Source organism: Trachemys scripta, chromosome 15, assembly GCF_013100865.1.
Source record: "Trachemys scripta elegans isolate TJP31775 chromosome 15, CAS_Tse_1.0, whole genome shotgun sequence".
Taxonomy (NCBI): domain Eukaryota; kingdom Metazoa; phylum Chordata; order Testudines; family Emydidae; genus Trachemys; species Trachemys scripta.
The window spans coordinates 17,410,883-17,431,743 of record NC_048312.1 but is presented as its reverse complement, the minus strand read 5'-3'; the positions used below and the strand labels follow the sequence as shown (position 1 = coordinate 17,431,743).

The window sequence follows — 20,861 nt, the reverse complement described above, 5'->3', positions numbered from 1 at the left end:
TCTGCAAGAATGCAGAATTCTATAGAATACTGTACACCAAATATTCATCATCCTGGTTAGTGACATGACTGCAACACATCAGTTGCAAATTATGAGACCCAAGTTTGCAAACGCACTACCTCACAGACTCTAAATGGCTGAAAGCAAATCAATGACTATGAAGACCATTGCTAGCCACATCACTTCAAATTTACTGTAAAACATTCATTAGCACCAGCATCTGCCCCAGAGAGGTTTGATTGCCTTCCTAGCCAAGGTAAAGTAACCAGTCAAACAAAACAGATTTTGGTGCAGGGGGAAGAAAGGGGAGGGTAGGGACAAAACCCCCACACTTACTCTCCTCCATATTTTTACAGCAGATATGCAAGTCTAGTCAAAGTCACTATATTACATTTGCATCCTGCTCAGAGGCTAATAGATAAATTTACTATGTCTGCAATTCATAAAGTTATTAGCACCTGAAAAGATCACTGACTGTGATTAATCTTCAAAAATATTTGATAAAGCTAAGACTACAGGTATTTTGCATGTGAACCCTATTTAAAACTAAAAAGGCATCAGTGCAATGAAAAACTGGGAAATAGCCTCCTCACCTATTGTTTGCTTTATCTCAATTGTCTGGAGACACTTCCCACCCTCCAACCCCTAAAACAACACACCAAGCCACAACACAATACCCTGGGCAGTCATATTATAAAACACTTAGTGCTGGTAAGGTGCAAATATTACTCTTCAAAGCTAGGACTTAAACAAATAAACAAAACTTAGTCCTTGTATTTGTTAATCTACTCCTATATGGGCAGAGGGAAGGTATCCTGCCAAAGGGAAGGATACCTGCAGGCAAACAGGAGAGCAGGATTGATGTGCTCCATAGGCAGCTCTATCTAGCTCTTGCAGCTGGAGGGAAGCTGTGGCATAATGTGCCTCTTTACAGGGATAAGGGAAGGCAGAAGCAATTATTTGGGTTAAGACAGGCTATTCACAAAGGTTTGTTCATATTGTCTGAACTCAGTTATTTTATGTTCCCAAATAGTTGAAGCCCCCTTTCTGGACAGAAAGTCACAGGAGAAGCAGAGAGCTAACTTGTACACATAGGTGGTACTAGCCCACTGGGGGCCCTACGCAGGAATATTTTTGCGCGCGCGCATGCACAAAACACATAATTAAAAGTGAATAGGGGGCCCTCTTGAGCTGCTTGGGGCCCTAAGCAATTGCTTAGTCTGCTTATACCTAGCGCCAGCTCCGCTTGTACAGTTGGGAACTCCAAGTGGGACAAAAACAGGCACAAACCACACGGCAAGCATTTCAGTCCTGTTTAATTAGCTAATATTTGCGCAGGGCTTTGACAATCAGAAGTATTCTGACTGTTTTTTAATTTGTTCGCTATGTGCTCCTTAACACACGACAGATACCTCATCAAATGGTTTTGTGATGCTGGTTTCTAACTGCCAGTCCATGGTCCGCCACACCTTCAAGCTTCGGTCATCGGCCTGAGAGGCTATATATTTCCCAACTGGATCCCAGGTCAATCCCTTCACCAAGCCAGAGTGTCCCTTCAGAGTGGCAAGAATTTCTGTGCACAGCAAAAAATTAAGAGATAACACTTGGATGCTGCCATTCCCTTAAAAAGGTCATTTAACTATAGACAAAAAGTCTAGTGGAGATTTCTAGGTTCCTTTTGAAGCACCATATTAAAAGCCGCCTGACATTTTTGTTGGATGGTCAAATACCAACGTACCAATCAAGCTCAACCTATGTTCAAATTAAGCTTCCTGTACAAATGAAGCAAGAAACAAAAGGGGTATTCTGACAGCATAATGAATGGAAGTCATTGTGCAAGAGATAAATAGATCCAGACCAGCAGAGACCAGTTTATTACAAAACTTTTGTCAAGCACTGGAAAGAAAACAGCAGTTTAATTGGAACCCTAGTTAAAATATGCACTTATTCCTCCCTCTGTTCTCACTAACCATCACAACAGCTTCAACTTGGGGCATTTGTGTACATGATCTATGGTGTCATCCACTTCTCATTTCAACATCTGTGACAACAGCTGAGCAGATTCCAAGGTATTAGTCACTATAGTAAGGACAGGTTGCCTGCTCCAAAATACACCCTACCTGTTCATAGTCAATGAAAGACACTGACACAAAAAGCAGTCAGTTTTTGTCACTGATAATTATATTTGTATATACATATCTGAATTAAAAGAGTTCCCACCTGGGAATTTGACAGCATTCCAGATGACAACGGTGTTATCCACACTGCAGGAGGCCAGCCAGGCATCATGAGGAGACCATGCTACATCCATGACATCTATTAAAAAAAAGTCCTATCTATGTGACAAATTGCACTGGAGCCGCAAATTGATGGCCAGATAGATTTAACTGATTTAACCAATTAGTGCAGCCCCTGTTTCAGAGATGAACTTGCTATGCATGTTCCATGAACACGATCTAATTTGAGACTCAAAGTAAAACTATCATCACTATGGTCCATATAAAGCAAATGAACCAAGGGAGTGAAAAGGAAGCCTTGCTTTGACTGAGCCACACTCAGGAGGAGCTGTGCTAAGTCACAAACTAATATTCCCTTATATCACATCAAATTATTAAATATAGAAATAATATAAATATCTGATTACAAGATGGTTAATAAAAAACATAAGCTATTTCACCTGCAGAACCATTTTTCATTGTTCCATTCCCCTCGAGGTATTCTTTAGTCAAGCCTTATTTTTTAACTTGTGGACAGATCATTTAAATAAGCACAATCAAGTTATATTATATGTAGTTCTGTTACCATCTAGCAGTTGATAAAATACATTTTTATTTTGCTTTTGACAAAAAAGCAATAAATATAGAATCAGATTATAAACTCAGCCATAATAAGATTTCCCATCCTGGTGATTTTCCTTTTATTGAAATTCTGTTTTTCCAGTTTCCTCTAATCTTTGTGTCATCTTTCATATGAGACCCAAAAGGAAAAGAGAAAGTTAGAAGCAGCTTTACTGCCATCTGAAAAACTGTGCCAGGTTGCAACCCGTGCTGTGTGCCAAGGATGCTGAGATCCTTCTACATACTGTTAGTGTGTCCCAGCTGGGCTGCCAGCATTTCCACAAGAACACTAAAGGCTGGTAGCCCTAGAACTCTTATATCTCCTTCCCCCCATATTTCACTTCAAACCTCCAAATCCTTTAGTTAAGTAAAAGACAAAGTTGTCTTTTTATTATTTCAAAATTGGTCACAATATACTGAAGGGAAGGAAAGGTGGTCTTGTGGTTAAGGCACAGGACTAGTTCTAGACCTCTACTTGATAGCTTGTGCTCATCCTGCTCTAAAATCTTAGGGAAACTAATTACAGACATTCATTACTTGCAGGTTTGTCTGCTTCTACTTCAAAGCCTTTATGCAGACAGGAAGGATAGTCCAGTGGTTAGGGCACTAGCCCAGGATTTGGAAAATCTGGATTCCAATCCCTGCTCCACCACAGACTTCCTGTGTGACCCTGGGCAAGTCACATACTCTCTTCCTCAGTTCCCCCTCAGTTCCCCATCTATTAAAAATGGAAATTATAGCACTTCCCTAACTCACAAAGGTGTTGTGAGGATCAATACATTAAAGATTGGGAGGCACTCGCAGTTATATGGCTTAATGGGGGGCTGTATAAGTACCTAAGATAGAGAGATATAGAAACATAATGGCCAGGGTGTTTACAGGAACCAGAATCTCCTCTGTCCAAAGGACCTGATTTGCACTTAGTGAAGCAGCAGCAGGAGATACCACAACACAATATTATTCTAGCCCAGATGGAAAAAAGGTCTCACTACCACAGTCCACTGTGAAACACTGATGGAAACAACACAGCCCCTCAGGACAATTACAAAATTAACACATGCTTGTCATTTTTGTATAACCAACTTTTTAGAATTCATGCCAAAATAATATAATTCCACTATAATAAGATAATAAACAGAAGACACAGTTTAAGATAATACTAACAATAAAAAAGTATTATCCACTTTTTACAGTTGAGCACACTGACTTGCCCCAATTATGTGCTCATCATCACAGGGCAAATCAATGGTAAAGTCAGGAACAGCATCCAGGAATCCTGACACCCAGTCCCCTCTTCTAGCCACATTGCCTCCCTTAAATAAAAGCCACCTTTTTCTTCCCCCCCTTTTAAGGCTCCTGACACTTGATGTTATCTCCTCATAACCAGTTTTAATAGTTAGTGATTAGCTGTGTAGTGAAGAGTTCTATGACCAACTGATTATATTGTGAACAAGAAAAGTATCATGTTAATGAATACAAAAATACTTTTTCAACATGCTCTATTCAGATTTATTCTACACCTTTTCACTTACCCCCTGAATGGCTTCTGAGAATTGAAACACATCTCCACTGTTCCACATTAGCAAGTTTACTACTGGAACCAAACACAGTGCTAGGTCCAATGTATCTAGTTAAAACAGGACCAGAAGAGTTATTAACAGAATCCACCTCAACAAGTTACTCATTCATTAATTGTTTTAGAACATAGTATAGCTGTACAAGTCTACTTTCTGCTCAGATATTATCACAATGGGGAATGAGACAAAAATACCAATACTGTTTTATATGAAAGTGAAACTTATAATACCTTTAAAAGCTACATAAATATACTCTATACTACTATACTTCCTGAAGCAAGTTGATAATGCTAATATGTAAAATATCTCTTTGAAGAGTCTAATAATGAAGCTGTCTACAAACCCATGGAGAAAATGGCTCACCTCCCTCCTACGCAGAAGAGAACATACTTATGGAAACAGACTATTGTTCAAGACACAGGTTATCAGAACAAACTTCCAATGTTATTGATCTGCAACTGTGACTTCCTCCCTGCAAGCTCTTAAGGCAAGGAGCTGGCACTGGGGGAAATTTTGTGAAAATAGACAGAGATACCGGCTAAAATTAAAATACAAGTTGAAAAGGAAAAACATGCTTACGCAGCTCGTTTCCACACCATGATCAGTTTGTCATCGCCCCCTGAAGCCAAATAAACCCCATTGTTTGACCACCGCACACAGTTCACACAGGCTGGAAAATGGGAAAAAAAAAAAAGTTTATAAGCTGAAAAGCCAAAAAAAAAAATGGTTCCATAATGAGAGCAGGTTTCATTTTAAGCAGAGTTTGGCAGGAGATGCTTGGAATTTGTTAAATATGCTCACTCCACTGTGATTGGCTATGCAGTTACTCTATCTGCTTTAGATAAATGGGTTGGCACTTATCTTTCAATGCCAGTTGAATAACGTATCTAAGTTTCAACAACAACCTATTCTGTCTAAAAAACATTTACCAAAAATATGGTTTAAAGGGGAAAAAGTAGCTGACTAAGGAAATTGTTTGTGATAAATGAAATTGGATTAAATTACAAGTGCAACCTGGAAACGGTACATTTTCAAGAAAAGCAAGGAACATCTTATTCAATACACTAAATCTTAAGACTATAATCAATATATTTTATATGGCATCTCCTCTCTCTTCATTCTTTCTCCTGCCCTTCTCTGTAATCCTACTGGTTTTCAAAAATTTGTTCTACAAGTTATTTTTTGGCCCCACCAAATTAGATGGAAGACACTCATGTGCAAGGGATTTCCAGATGTATCTGAAGAACTGTTCAAAACGTATTCTATAGCTTGACAAGGTTTTCTGCTGAACATCTAAAAAAAGCATGTAGCTGAGCTCTGAGCCCCTCTGCAAAACATCACATATTCTTTACTGCTGAACAGAGACTTATATTTTTTAATTACAAACAGGTGTACTAACAGGTAATTTGCCAAGGCTCAAAGCCTACAGAGAACCCTTGTATGTTACCTAAGTGATTGTCCATCTGACAAAGCATCTTGGGAATATTTTCATTCTTTTCATCTTCCTCTTTGAGGACAGGAGCCATACTCCAAATCACCACCTTCCCAGAATCCTGTCCTAAAGACAAAGAAGAAATCAATATTTTAGAGAGAACAAAAAATTGTCTGAACTCATTTTCAATTTCATAGAAAATACTGGCTCTCTGATACTGCAGCAATTGGAGCCCTAGAAATCTTTAACACAAAGATATACTTTTAGAGTTCACATTCATTTGCTGGTACTCAAACTGTGCTTTGCTTTCATTTACCACAAAGCTATTAAGATGATCACATGTAATTCTTCAGAAATAGTAAAAGTCATACTGTATATAACAGTAATATTTTGACTGTGATTTGTCATGTACACAAAAATTAAATTTAAGTTGAAGGAAAGGGGGCATTTAAACTATTGTTCGCCAGTATTATATATAATATCAGTTTTATACACAACACCATTATACTTAATAGGATATATTGTATTAATGTTTTGCACAACTATGAAGTGTATTAATGTTAAGCTTTTCTCAAAATCCTGTATAATTATGCTAAGACAAAATGCACAATCCATACTTCCAGCATCCTTTGTACTTAAGCCAAGCCTCTTCTTGGTACATGTAGGTACTGTCAGGAACAAGATGTACTAAGGTACAGAATGCTAAGGATGGATAGTATAGAAATATATCAGAGTGAAAATGGATACTCTTGTTGATACCTACCCAACATGCATCCTGTACCTAGGTATAGCTAGTATAAGATGCCAATAAGTTTTGGTGACTTCTGGAAAACTATGTTCAAAACTGATAAGAATTGGTGTGTGAATCTTAGGTAATATTGTGAAAGCCATAACCCTCTGGGATACAAATAAAGCAGAAGTCAGCCCACGATTTCGGAGCAGGTTTGAAAAGACTGTGGAGTTTCTATCCAGACTTATGAGATATTAACCTTTGCCTTTGTGTATTGTGCTGATCTATCTTTGATTAATAAACTAATTGAGCCAAGTTATCTGATGTTTCATTACTCAATAATTGAAACTGAACCCTAACACTACCAAATTCTATTTGTATATCTTAATATACAATATATTTATGTTGTGTATAAATATATATAATTTTATTAAAATGTTTAATCCCAATTTCCACCAGCAATCAATATAAAAGGCCAAACTGAATGTTTTACCCCTGTCTAAACAAGAAGATTTTTGGCAAGTAATTCTGCAATATTAGTAGCAGCAGACACAATACAACTACTACAACTGCTATTCTCCACTGATACCCAAGAGAACAAGCATATGACCATGTCAATAAGCATGAACTTGCCACCACAAGCATAAAAGTCTAATTTATTCACTGCAGCATTTTTAAATATGCATGTTCAGGTATTATATCTCCAGGGAATAGATAATTTTCCTAAATTATGAGTTTCAAATAAATGGATAAAATGAGAAAAATGTGGTGAGGACATGAGATTATTATGGCCCAGATCTCCTTTGTCCATTAGTGTGCAAACATACCTTGTCCTCCAGTTGCAAACTTGGTCCCATCTGGGTGAATATCAACTGAAAATATTGGCTTTCCTGGACACAGAGAAAGAAAAACACACACACTGAGATGGACCCATGTTCCTGAGAATACAATACTGCCAGCTGAACCTCAAATGTTCTGGTTAGTCAAGTAGCAATTTTCTTCTTCTAAAAGTTCTAATCAGCATATAACAAATACAGATGACCAGAAAGTATAAAACATCTAACATCATAACAGAAACTACAGTTTACCCAGATTAAAAACCTCACAGGAATATAGGATCTCTCATACCAGAACAAATCATATCCTGCCTCTGCAATAGCCTAATGCTTCAAAGGAAGATAACCTCCTCCACAATGCACCTGCCCAATTATGTAAAGCTTGGGAAATAACTTCTTTCTGACTCCTATCAAACTGATGACCTGAAGCAAGAGATTTGATTTCCCCCTACTTCAGCTTGTTTAACAACAAATATTATTGTTCATATGATCTATTTCAATTTAAATCCTGCTTTAAATATATACAATCCTGTAACACCCAGAGGCTTACTGAGTTATTTATATGGCTTCTATCACCACAACAACACCCCATTGGGATACAAAAGATTAGGAACTAACCAATTCAATCTTAAATACTTCAGTTAAGGTCCCCTAACACATCTCCCTTCAAAAGACAATAATCCGAGTTTTTATATCCTCTCCCAAGGTCACCCAATCAGTGGCAGAGCTGGAAATAGAATTTGGGAAACAAACAGCTCTGGCTCCCAGTCTGCACTGCCCTGCCTGCATCCCTGCTGTAAGCACTAGACCCCCTCCATTCCACCATAGTCTCAAACAGTTATAATAACCTTTTCAGAGAAATTTTTTTAACTTGCAGCCTCCCATGAGGCCAATGAAGGCAATAAGGATTAGCTGGAGGAAACTGAATAGGAAGTGGACACAGTGGAAATTCAAGCAGCAAAATTCAACAAAAACAAACAAGAGTAACAAAGGATTTATATAGTCAAACAAAACTTCATGCAGCAACTGAAAGATGTCTAAACCTTTTTAAAAATTAAAAATGCTGCCACATGTCAAAATCATCAGCATCCCAGTGGAAAGGAGGGCAATGATGTCATAACCACTCTGTAAATGCTAACCAAGAGTATTAGATTTGGACATCTGAGCAGTTTCCCACATTGGTGGAATGGTTATACTGTATCTTCATGATATGTAAAAGCATAAAAAGGAAAACTAGAGGGACTTATCCATCTTATCTACCCAAGGTATTTGAGTTATTACCCATCACCATAGTATTTGAGTGCCTTTCACATAAAAATGATAGCAACAGCAAAGCCCATAGTGCGTTTTGTGAAGTTTCTGATATTTCTGTTGTTGAGGTAAACACGCTGCTTACGGTAGGGCTGTTTATTTGTGTTTGTTTATGACGATTTGTTTCGGGGTAATTTTTTAAAAAATTATTTATTTTATTCTTATTGAAATGCTGACGTGATCCCAGTAACATCCTACAGGCAGCGAAGCTGAAGTACAGTAGGATGGCACCCAACTTGCATTCTTTCCAGATCCAAGTGCCATAAAGCACATAAAACACATGAGCTGTACTTTAAAAACTGTGGCTCTTCTTTAGAGGAGTGTGCTTGCATCTGTCCTTTACTCTGCCAAACTGCATGTAAGTTTCAGAGATAACCCACATATTTTGGGAAGCACAGGGAGCAAACAAACGTCTGTAAAAAAATTAAACAAAAAATGGATCTTCAAGGCTGTAAGATTAGAGAACTAGGAGACTAAACTATTTTGACCTTGCCCACATGAGAAAGTTGCAAAGGTTTAACTTAAGGTGTTAGTTAAACTGGTGCAAACCACTGAATGCTTATTTCAGTTAAAGGGGTTTGTACCAGCTTAACTAATCAAGTTTAAAAACTGATTAAGCTAAACTGATGTAACTTTCTCAGGTATACAAATTCCTATTCTGTTAAACTAATTGTCAGCAACACTTTGCTTGCCTGTCAAACCCTCCATCCCCTGCCCCCAACACGCCCCCAAACAAAGGATGGACACATGATAAGAAAATTAGAGTTACAGCCAAAGCAAACACTAAGAAGTTTCTTTGATTGGCAGTCGTGTTGCCTCCTTGTTTAGATAAAATGAATATGTTAGGCATTCTGATGCATAATTATAATATCTACAATTGTGAAATAAGCGATTATACCCCTTCCTTTGCTGAAATTACTGGCATTAAAATATTTTATATTGTGCTACACAAGATTACCAGATAAAATTTGTTTCTCCTGAGGAATAGATCTGTGAGAGTATGCATGAGTAGAGAAATGGTTTATCATGAAAAACTATCAACCTACAGAGTGACCAGTTGTGGGCTACAAAGTCAAACTGCAGCCTGGGGACACTACTGCCCATGAAAGGTAATTTTTTCGAACACAAAGGACAATTGTATGAACTAAGCACTTTTTAAAAACTAAGGAAACAGGATACAATTCTCTCCTTTTCCTTCCCCTGTCACCCTTGGTGTTTCTTAAGCTATCTTAATGTTGCCAATTTCCGCTTTATCCTTAGAAGCAGGGTTTCTTAAGCAATAGCAGCCAGCTTCTGTGTTCTGGGTTCAGGTACAGTTTTGCTGCCAAGTTCTGTGCAACTTCATGTGTGATATTTATGCAAATTATTTAATGAGCTATTTTGCATATATGGAGCTATCTGCGTATATCTAAACTGTCTTTAAAAATGGTGTGAATTTCTTTCTGGTGAAAAGCAGCAAGGGGCATATGAAGCCATCAGTTATCTACAAGGTAACAGCGGGGAACTTCCTCAGTGACCAATAGGAGTAGTTCAGTCTCCACAGCCCATTTACTGTTGGCTTCTCTGCCGAGTCTGCCAATTAGTGCAAAGCATGACAATGAGTTTGTGATGTGGGAAATGGAATGGAGACCCACCAATCTCATCTCATATAGGAACCAAACATCCATTAGTTGGGAACAACTTTTAATTCGTACTGAGTTAGCTGGCTTCAGACTGGTTACCTACAGGCAAAAAAGGCTGTGAAGCTCATTACCAACGTCTAAAAGCATCCAGGCTCCTAATAAGTGCTAACACACTTTCCAGAGTCAGGTTTGATTTATGGAAAGATGTGTTTATTTAATCAAGTTCTAGTGTTTTGGGAATTTACACATGCAGACAGGCAAGCAGCAGACACCATCACCAAGCACTGATGTTGCACCAGAACAGAGGCAACCAGCCCACCACTCACTGGGTGTAGCGGTCAGCAGCCAAAAGGGGGAGAGCTGAGGCTGCGTTCTTCACAGCACCCTGCCTGCGGGGCCAGGTTAGGAAGCACGGGATATGGGGGAAGAGGCAGACAGAGCAGGGCACACAGGGCTGCTGGGGAGTCACATAGACTGGGGTTCAGTTGGGCTAGTGTTGGGGGGAAGACTGGAGCAGGGGTTGAATGGGAGTGGGGGTGCAGGGACGGACAGGGAGGAGGTGCAGGGACGCATGGTGCAGGGCAGATGTGCCTGACTGACTGGGAGAGGTTAAAGGTCAGCCATAGTCTGCATGGGGGAGGCTCCACAACTCCCTAACAATCCCCTCCCCCCCCCCCCCCCAAAAAAAAACCCTGTTCCATACTTCTCCCACCCACATCCAACAACCTCCCAGGCTCCTTCCCAGCAATTACTTCCCTCTCCCTCAGCAAATTGTTACCCCTGACTCCTCCAAGCCTTTGCATTGCTTCTGAGGAGTGTGGGAAATACGTTTCTGTATTGTAGTTTAAACAAATTATTACTCAAGTTCTGTACTAATATGCCTAGTAAGAAATCTATTTGTCAAAAAACATTTCCTGAATCTTTTTTGTTGTCTGAATTGTTACAGACAAACTTGTTGACAGGTATTTTGAAATAAATTACCAAAATAATTGAAACTGGTGTGATTATATTGTGTTATTTTAACAAAATATGCAGAATTTTGATATTTTTGGTGCAGAATTCCCCCAGGAGTAGTTAATTAGTGTACAGCAGGAAGGATGTTGCAGAAGTCAGGAGTCAATGTGTCACAAATTTGCATGCACAGGTATGAAGAGATGCTTGTCAATAGTGCTGGTAGTGGTGCCTGCTTCAATCCACTTTATCTGTGTGGTCCATTTTTGGAAAGTGGTGAACAGCAAGACCCAAAACATCTGTAGCACGTGACCTAATGACTGTGGTCCCTTCAACACCTAAAAGCCATGTTTGCACATGCAGAAGCATCCTTGTGTCCGTTTCCTCTTGAGTACTGTACCAGCCTTGGGCTTCTTCAACACCACTACTGGTGATGGACTCTGCTACTTCACCTTTGGAAAAGCATCCAGTAAAGAGAAGTGTTTGTATTGGGTGTGCTAATACACTCTCAGGTTCATTTTTAACCATATATTCACAGAGGAATTTTACAAGTGACTACTGGTTAGACGCCACATTTAGAAACTTTTTCCATGGAGGGATAGGGCATCCGCCAATCACCTTTGGTGATTTCTTGCATCCAACCTTAGATCCTATCCCATGCTGTCTTTTTACAGTTTTCACAGAGTTACTCTCGTCATATCTGTGCCAAAGACTTGGTTTATAGAATTAGCTTTGTCAAATCCTTTTAGGACCTGCCTCAAGTACTCAGCAGCCAATTCTCTGAAAGTGTGGAATTTGTTTCCAGCTGTTATTTTATGACAGCCATGGCATCTCTGATGTAGGCTGTGGTTTCTTTGTTGTATGCTCTCAGTGCATGGATTCTTTCAGCTTGAGCTTCCAGCTGATGCCCTAATTCAGCTTTGTATGTTCTTCTCATTGTTCCATCAGCCTGGAAGAGGAGCATGGGGCAGGTCCTATTAGGTAACTAAGAACAGCTGCCATTGAAACCTCATTTCTGCATCTTGACAAGGATCTGTGGGAAACAATTTCTGGACTGGTAGCTGCTGTGAGTGTCCTTCCCTCAAACACTGACCCATAGCATAAGAGAAGGTGTACTGAGCTGCAAGCCTAGAGTCCATCGGTTCGAATTCCAGCTCTTCTATGGACTGTTCTCAGAATCTGTATGCACTTCATAGCCCTTATTAACCACGGCCTTAGTCGCCTACTTTAGGGAGTCCGCTATTATTCACCCATTTTACAGGTAAGATAACAGAGGTTGGACAAAGCCACTGCAAGCAGAACTGGAAATAAAACCCACTTCTCTAATATGACAAACCCAGTTTCATCCATTTTGCTATGCTAAAATGGAGGGAAGGGCCCTAATTATGTGCTATTTAATACATGCTAACATGGTGGGTTTTTGTCCCTCTCTTGTCTAGACCACATATAAAGGTTTATAAGTCTTCTGCTGCCTTCATGCTAATGTACATGGTGTTTTAACTCAAGTGGTAGAAGCTCATTATTTTTAAATCCAAAAATCGTAGTTTCTCATACTCACACACAAACTTATGATGCCTTACCAGGAATGCATCACACACATGAAAAATGCATGAGTGTCAGACCATGTCTGGACACAACTCTCAATTTTTTGCATGGCAGTCCTAGCACCCCTTTTAAAGATCCACATAAGCACTACTATGGATTCTGGAGTGGCCTTAGGGACTAAGCAGCTCCTATCACAAAGACTCAGTGAGGAACTTTCTTCCTGACATGTATATTTTCTGTACTTCAGTGAACCATGAAAAGGTGAGTGCTCCTCACAGCATAGGTAGGGTTACCATACGTCTGGATTTTCCCGGACATGTCTGGCTTTTTGGGCCTCAAATCCCCATCCGGGGGGAAATCCCAAAAAACCGAACATGTCCGGGAAAATAGGGAGGGGCTGGCGCCGCTGGGTGCTGGGCCGGGCATGCTCGGCCGGGGGCTGGCCCGGCGGTGCGGGGCCGGGCCAGAGCCCGGGCCGGGGATGCGGGGCCGGCACCCCGGGAGCCGAGCCAGGCTGGAGACGCTGGGTCCGGGGCCAGCCGCCGGAGGGAGCCGCTCAGTTGGGGGGGACGGACTGGGCCGCGCCTCCTCCCCCCACCCCCACCCCAGCTTACCTGCTGCCTGCTTCAGGCTTCCCGCGAATCAAATGTTCGTGGGAGGCAGGGGAGGGGGCGGAGTTGGGGAGGGGACTTTGGGGGAAGGGGTGGAGTTGGGGCGGGGGCATGGGCGGGGCTGGGCCGGGGCCCCGTGGAGTGTCCTCTTTTTGGACACTCAAAATATGGTAACCCTAAGCACAGGCCACCTCAGAGCTTTATAGAGTTGTTTAGTCACCTGACGCTGTCTTGACCAACTGGACTATGTTTGGTGATTGAAGAGTATTAAATATACATAAAAAAGTCAGGTAGGAATGACATACAGAGTCTGCAGCAGCAAGCATTATACAGCAGCTGCAAAGCCACTTGCATTCGAAATCTCCCTTTTCACTTATTTGAACCGAAACAACAAATACTTGAACTCAGACCAAAAGGTGAATTTTTTGGAACATTTCAGAAGAATTAGTTCAGCTCTTTGAGTTAGGCAAGTGAGATGTGGAGGAAATATACTCCTTTTAACTTGGAAAAGCTGTTCCAATTTTTTCTTTTTTTCAAAATAATCCTTACAAAATGGTTGAATTTACTGTAGAGAAATGGTTCAAAAAATATGAGGCACTGTGGGTACAGAAAAATTCACACACCAGTTATGAAGACAAATAGATACTGAGATGTTTGGTTCCCTTTTACATTCAAGACTTAAAGTACATTCACTTGCAAAAAAAAAAAACACAGCCCAATATTTTTGAATATTACATTTAATAGACATGCCTGATCTGTTAAATATGTGTAATCAGAGATTTCATTCAATGTAATGAAATCACTAGACACAACATGCCTTTGGTGTTGTAATGATGCTCACTCTGTAATATGGTAACACTTTGTTAAACAGAGAGATCTGATTACTATACTCTTGTATAATGTATCATTAAACAAGAGCTCACTGTTGTAATGATTATTGTTTTGCCATCATTTTACATGGGAAAGAGTTGTAAACCTCTCAATACTTCCTAAATAAATAGTACCCAAAACAAAGCTGACCATTAAATATGAACTATGGCTAATCTTCAGTAAGGAGCCATCATTTTGACAAGTTTAAAAAAAGAAACATATCAAAGTTATAATCTATTACAGATTTTAATTGGCACAAGCACAGTAGGAAATTACTGCTACGATTTTCGTTGGATTGTCATAAGCACAAGTACAGTTCGACAAAACAAATGTGCACCTAGAGGTTCTGGATCAGCAGTAGCAAGTCCTGTATTTCTGAAGCATATTAGAGAGATTTTCCTTATCAACTCAGCAGCACATTCCAGGGCTGTGCATGCTCACAATTGCTTCAGTATGGAACCAGACTGTTACTGTGTTATTCTTTGATTAAACTGGATAAAATCAGTACTAAAATTGCACGCTGTGAATGTATATTAATTCCTTTACCATACAGAGATTCCTTTTAGATAATGGCGCCTTATCTCTGTTTTGATGAGTTAGACCCAGTACACTTGGTTCTTCTCTATCCCTTAAAATACTGAACACTTCAACAATCATCGGATTCTCTATCTTGAGTTTTCCAATCATTTTCAATAAGTACATCTGCTTCCAGTATTATGAAGTTACAGATGTAAAATGATTTAAAAAAGAGAAAAATGTATAAATGTAGTACAGGAAGGAAACTCAGCAAGACAGAGTTGTTACCATCACCACACACTATTTCTTTTGTCTGTTAAAGTTATTACTCACTTCAGTGGGCACCATGAAATAAAGATTAAAGCATTTAAGAACTGCTTCGCTGTATTTGTGAACAGTTTACAAACCACAGGTACGACATTCATCTTGTATAATTTTGTCAAAATTACACAAAAAAGAGCCATTATTAGATTTGATAGTAACTGCTTTCTTCCTGAATTCTCTCTGAATTACTTTGTTATATCCTGTTGGAATGAGCCAAAAGGTAAAGTGTTCCTGTTTGCAAGTGGATAAATGATTTTCCTTTTGCCAGAAACTCAAGTAACTGGTGGGAAATTCAGGACTTCTCCATTAATTAAGCAACAAACCAAAACACTGGGGACATATTAACACAGGGGAATATTTAAATTTGACAGACTAAGTTCCAGGATATATTTTATACAGTTATAATGATCTCTAACTAACAGTTTAAACTATCAAAGTTCCAAAATCACATGGTGTTAAGAGCCAAACTAGGTTTAACTAAAAAAATCTTTCTTAAAGATTTTTCTCAAAGGATAAGGAGTCCAAAACACGACAATACAACTTAGAAACTTCAAGAGTCAAAAGGAGCTTGGAAAATCTTATCATATAGATTTTGGTTTGCCCTGAACTTAAGGGAATTTAAATTACAGCCACCACAGCTAAAGAAAACACACTAAATTGTTTGCAAACACGTGTCTCTTTTGTTGATAAACTTTAAATAGGCATCTTTTTATTTGCTTATTGTTTAACTTGAGGCACAAATAAGTGAAATTCAAAGTTGTCAACATCCTGTGAGAGTTTCTACCATAATATGGGTGAGTTTCCATTAACTTTATTTCTCTCCAACCCTTTTAATATACAACATTCAATAAGACTCACAAATCTATTCAAATATTTACATTCAGTGAGGTGGCTTGAAGAGGTAATAAATTGTATGCCTAAATTGAACAAAAGTAGGGATTGGAGGAGGATGGAGATTATGAACTCTGTTTTAGGCATGTTGAATTTGAGCTGACAGCTAGACATCCAGGAGGAGATGTTAGAGAGACAAGGTGAGAAGACAAGAAGTCTGGAGTAGAGGGGTAGATCCGAGAGTCATCAGGATAGAGATAGTAGCTGAATTTGTGTTTGTGGATAAGATTACCCAGAGGAAAAATGTAAAGGGAGAAGAGAAAGAAAAGGGGATCAAGGACAGAGCCCTGCAGAACTCTCAGAAGGTTGAAGGGGGAGGAGGGATGAAAAGTATTCCCCAAAGGACATGCTGAAGGATCGATTAGAGAGAGGAGGAGGAGATTCCTGGTCTCTTGCTTCCCCAGCAACCGCTGTGGAAGGAGCTCTTCTGATGGTGGGGAGGAAAAGGTAAAACTAGTCACCTAAGGTTTCTGATATATACAGTAGAAACAATTTATGCCTCCTATCCAGCAAACACTGACACACATGAGTAGTCCTGTTAAACTCACTGGGATTACTCACATGCCTCAGTGTTTGCAGGATTAGGGTCTTAATATTACATTTAGGTTGTAAAAGCTACATTTGTAATACTAACCTAGCAGAACTTTTGAAAAGGAAATCAAGCCAAGTATCTCAAATGATAATGCTTTCACTTTCTTTCTGATCAATGTGACCTTTCATTTAGAGGATATGTTTGCTGGGTAATTACCTGTTTCAAGATTAAAGTAAATATTTTTAATGTACACTGATCAAAAGTTCTTTTTATATTGAGGCTACACTCATGCAAACACTTACCCACATGCTTAATTTTACCACCATTTCCATTTACTTCAGTGGACCACTCTCTGTAGTGAAGTTACATAAGAATGTCCAAACTGGGTCAGAGTAATGGTCCATCAAGCCCAGTATCCTATCTTCTAACAGTGGACTGTGCTAGATGCTTCAGAGGGAATGAACAGAACAGGGCAATTATCAAGTGATCCATCTTCGTTGTCCAGTCCCAGCTTCTGGCAGTCAGAGGTTTAGAGATACCCAGAGCTGTATCTCTGGCTGCATCTCTGACCATCTTGGCTAATAACCAGTCATGGATCTATCCCCCATGAACACATCTAATTCTTTTTTGAACCCAGTTATACTTTTGGCCTTCACAACTTCCCATGGCAATGAGTTCCACAGGGTGACTTCATTTTGTTTGCTTCAAACCTACTCACTATTAATTTCACTGAGTGACACCTAATTCTTGTGTCATGTGAAGGGGTAAATGACACTTCCTTATTCACTTTCTCCACACTACTCATGATTTTGTAGATCTTTATCATATTCCCCCTTCGTCGCCTCCTTTCCAAGTTGAACAATCCCAGTCTTCTTAATCTTTCCTCATATGAAAGCTATTCCATACCCCTACTAATTTCTGTTGCCCTTCGCAGTACTTTTTCAAGATGGGGTGACCATAACGGCATGCAGTATTCAAGATGTGGGTATACAATGGATTTATATAGTGGCAATATGATATTTTCTGTCTAATTATTTATCCCTTTGCTAATGGCTCCTAACATTCTGTTAGCTTTTTTGACTGCCACTGCACATTGAGCAAATATTTTCAGAGAACTATCCATGGTGACTCAAAGGTTGCTTTCTTGAGTGGAGGTAACTAGTTTAGACCCCATCATTTTGTATGTATAGTTGGGATTATGTTTTCCAATGTGCATTATTTTGCATTTATCAACAGTGAACTTCATTTGCCATTTGGTTGCTCAGTCACCCACTTTTGTCAGATCCCTTTGTAACTCTTTGCAGTCTGCTTTGGACTTAACTACCTTGAGTAATTTTGTATCATCTGAAAACTTCACCATCTCACTATTTACTTCATTTTCCAAATCATTTCTCAATATGTTGAACCACCCTGGTCCTCACAGATCTTTGGGGGACCCCACTATTTACCTCTCTCCACTGTGAAAACTGACCAATTATTCCTATCCTTTGTTTCCTGTCTTTTAACAAGTTATTGATCTATGAAAGGACCTTCCCTCTTATCCCATGACTGCCCACTTTGCTTAACAGCCTTCGGTGAGGGACCTTATCGGAGGCTTTCTGAAAGTCCAAGCACACTATGTCCACTGGATCACCGTTCTCCACATCTTTCTTGTCCCCCCACAAAAGAATTCTAATAGATTGCGAAAAGAACAGGAGTACTTGTGGCACCTTCAGATCCAAAGAAGTGAGCTGTAGCCCACGAAAGCTTATCCTCAAATAAATTTGTTAGTCTCTAAGCTGCCACAAGTACTCCTGTTCTTTTCGCAGATACGGACTAACATGGCTGCTATTATGAAACCTCTAATAGTTTGGTGACTCATGATTTCCCTTTACAAAAATTGTGTTGACTCTTCCAAAGTATTTTGTTCATTTACGTGTCCAATAATTTTAATCTTTACTATAGCTTCAACCAATTTGCCTGGTACTGAAGTTAGGTTTACTGGCCTGTAATTGCCAGGATCGCCTCTGGAGCCTTTTTTAAAAATCGGAATTACATTAGCTATCTCCCACTCATCTACTACAGAGGCTGATTTAAGCAGTAGGTTATATACCACAATTATTAGTTCTAAAATTTCATATCTGAGTTCCTTTGGAACTTCTGTGTGAATACCATCCTGGTGTTCTGGTGACTTATTACTGTTTAATTTAATTTATAATTTGTTTCAAAATCTGCTCTACTGATACCTCAATCTGGGACAGTTCCTCAGATGTGTCACCTAAAAAGCATGGCTCACATGTGAGAATCTCCCTCACATCCTCTGCAGAGAAGACCCATGTAAAGAATTCATTTAGCTGCTCTGTAATGGCCTTGTCTTCCTGGAGTGCTCCTTTAGCACCTCGATCATCCAGTGGCACTACTGACTGTTTGGTAGGCTTCCTGCTTATGATATACTTCAAAAAAATGCTGTTAGTTTTTGTCTCTTTTAATAGTTGCTCTTCACATTCTTTTTTGGTCTGCCTAATTATACTTTTACACTTGACTTGCCAGAGTTTATATTCCTTTCTATTTTCCTCAGTATGATTTGACTTCCAATTTGTAAAAGATGTCTTTTTGTCTCTAAACACCTCTTTCACTCTGTTGTTTAGCCATGGTGGCTTTTTTATTTTTCTTCCCATTTGGGTTATACATATAATTTGAGCTCTGTTATGGTGATTTTTTTTTTAAGTTTCCATGCAGCTTGCAGGCATTTTACTCTTGTGACTGTTCCTTTTAGTTTCTGTTTAACTCGCCTCCGCATTTTTATGTAGTTCCCATTTTGTGGTTAAATGCTGCTACTGTGGTTGGCTTCTTTGTTATTCTCCCTTTCCCCTGCCACAATAGGATATTAATTTAATCACATTATGGTTGCTATTACCAAATGGTTCAGTTACATGGTTGCTATTACCAAATGGTTCAGTTACAGTCACCTTTTGGACCAGATCCCATGTGCCACTTAGGACTAAATCAAAAATTGCCTCTCCGTTTGTGGGTTCCAGGACTAGCTGCTCCAAGAAGCAGTCATTAATGGTGTCTAGAAATTTTATCTCTTCATCCCATCCTGAGGTGACATGTTCCCAGTCAATACAGGGTTAGTTGAAATCCCCCATTATTATTAGGTTTTCTGTTTTTATAACCTTTCTAATCTCCCTGGGCCTTTCACAATCACTGTCACCATCCTAGTCAGGTGGTCGGTAGTATATTCCTATTGCTATACTCGTATTATTCAAGCATGGAATATCTATCCAAGTTAAGCATGTGTGTAAGTGTTTGCAGGATTGAGGTCAAAATTAATCACAAAACCTACAATCTAACTACAGTTTTATGCTTAGTTAAAAGACCAGAAGAGCTCTGTGTAGCTAAAAAGCTTGTCTCTCTCACCAACAGAAGTTGGCCCAATAAAAGATATTACCTCACCTACTTGGTCTCTCCAATAAACCATACAATAAACCAGCTTTAAGAACCCCAACATTGTCCAATCTGAACAATACTCAGTTTACTCTGGATATCAGTCACCTAGGAGAAATGAGTTCAAGTTTCTAAAAGTTTATATTATGGTGTAAATTGCACTGTCAAAATAAAGGTATATGCAGAACAAATTATGAAAAAGTACCTGTATATGGGCAGAGTTTGAACATGCAAAATTAACCCTTTACATGACCGATACTTGTTCCACTCACTGTCATCGTGATGTAATAATTTAGACACTAAGTTGTTTGTTTGCTAGCTACTGATTGTACTCTGATAATACTCTGCATGTTTAAAAAAATGTTGGTAAGAAATTACAACATTCCTCTGCAAATGTACATTAATTTATATCTCACTAGGAACACTTTATTCTTGAAGAGCAAGATATATCTTAACTCACAAACCGCTATGATATGTAATTACAGAAGTGGCAGACAAGATAGTATAAAAGCAATGACTTCTTAATCTTAGTATAGAATCTGATGCTACTGTTCATGTGCATATGCATTCTGAAAAATATATAGTATGTGGGGTAATATATCAGGATATTCTTCCACAACTATGTATTATGGGCAAGTGCAGCAGCTCAACACATCTGGAGACATGAATATACAAAATAACTGGTTAAAACAAAAATTATTTTGGTGGCCACAGGTTAGTACCCATTTGCATAGAACTTCTATAAATTCCAGCACAAGGCCCAGAATGGAACAGAGGTATGTGGAAATCTTTATGTCTCTTGCATGCTAATTCAAAGTACGCTTTGTTCAACCTACTACTCTTCACTTTC

General features: G+C 39.2%; 1 protein-coding gene across 3 annotated transcripts in view; it reads right to left on the bottom strand.

The window, feature by feature from the left end:
- Positions 1-20,861, bottom strand: part of LOC117887896 (protein HIRA) — a 63,523-nt gene that overhangs the window by 37,316 nt on the left and 5,346 nt on the right. For all 3 annotated transcript variants that reach the window (XM_034790636.1, XM_034790637.1, XM_034790635.1), the window contains exons 2-7: positions 7,404-7,466; positions 5,862-5,972; positions 4,994-5,084; positions 4,370-4,464; positions 2,221-2,316; positions 1,413-1,573 (exon numbers count right to left, since the gene is read on the bottom strand). In XM_034790636.1, the coding sequence (XP_034646527.1) occupies positions 1,413-1,573; positions 2,221-2,316; positions 4,370-4,464; positions 4,994-5,084; positions 5,862-5,940 (522 nt within the window). In that variant the 5' untranslated portion in view covers positions 5,941-5,972; positions 7,404-7,466. The remainder of the gene's footprint in view (positions 1-1,412; positions 1,574-2,220; positions 2,317-4,369; positions 4,465-4,993; positions 5,085-5,861; positions 5,973-7,403; positions 7,467-20,861) is intronic.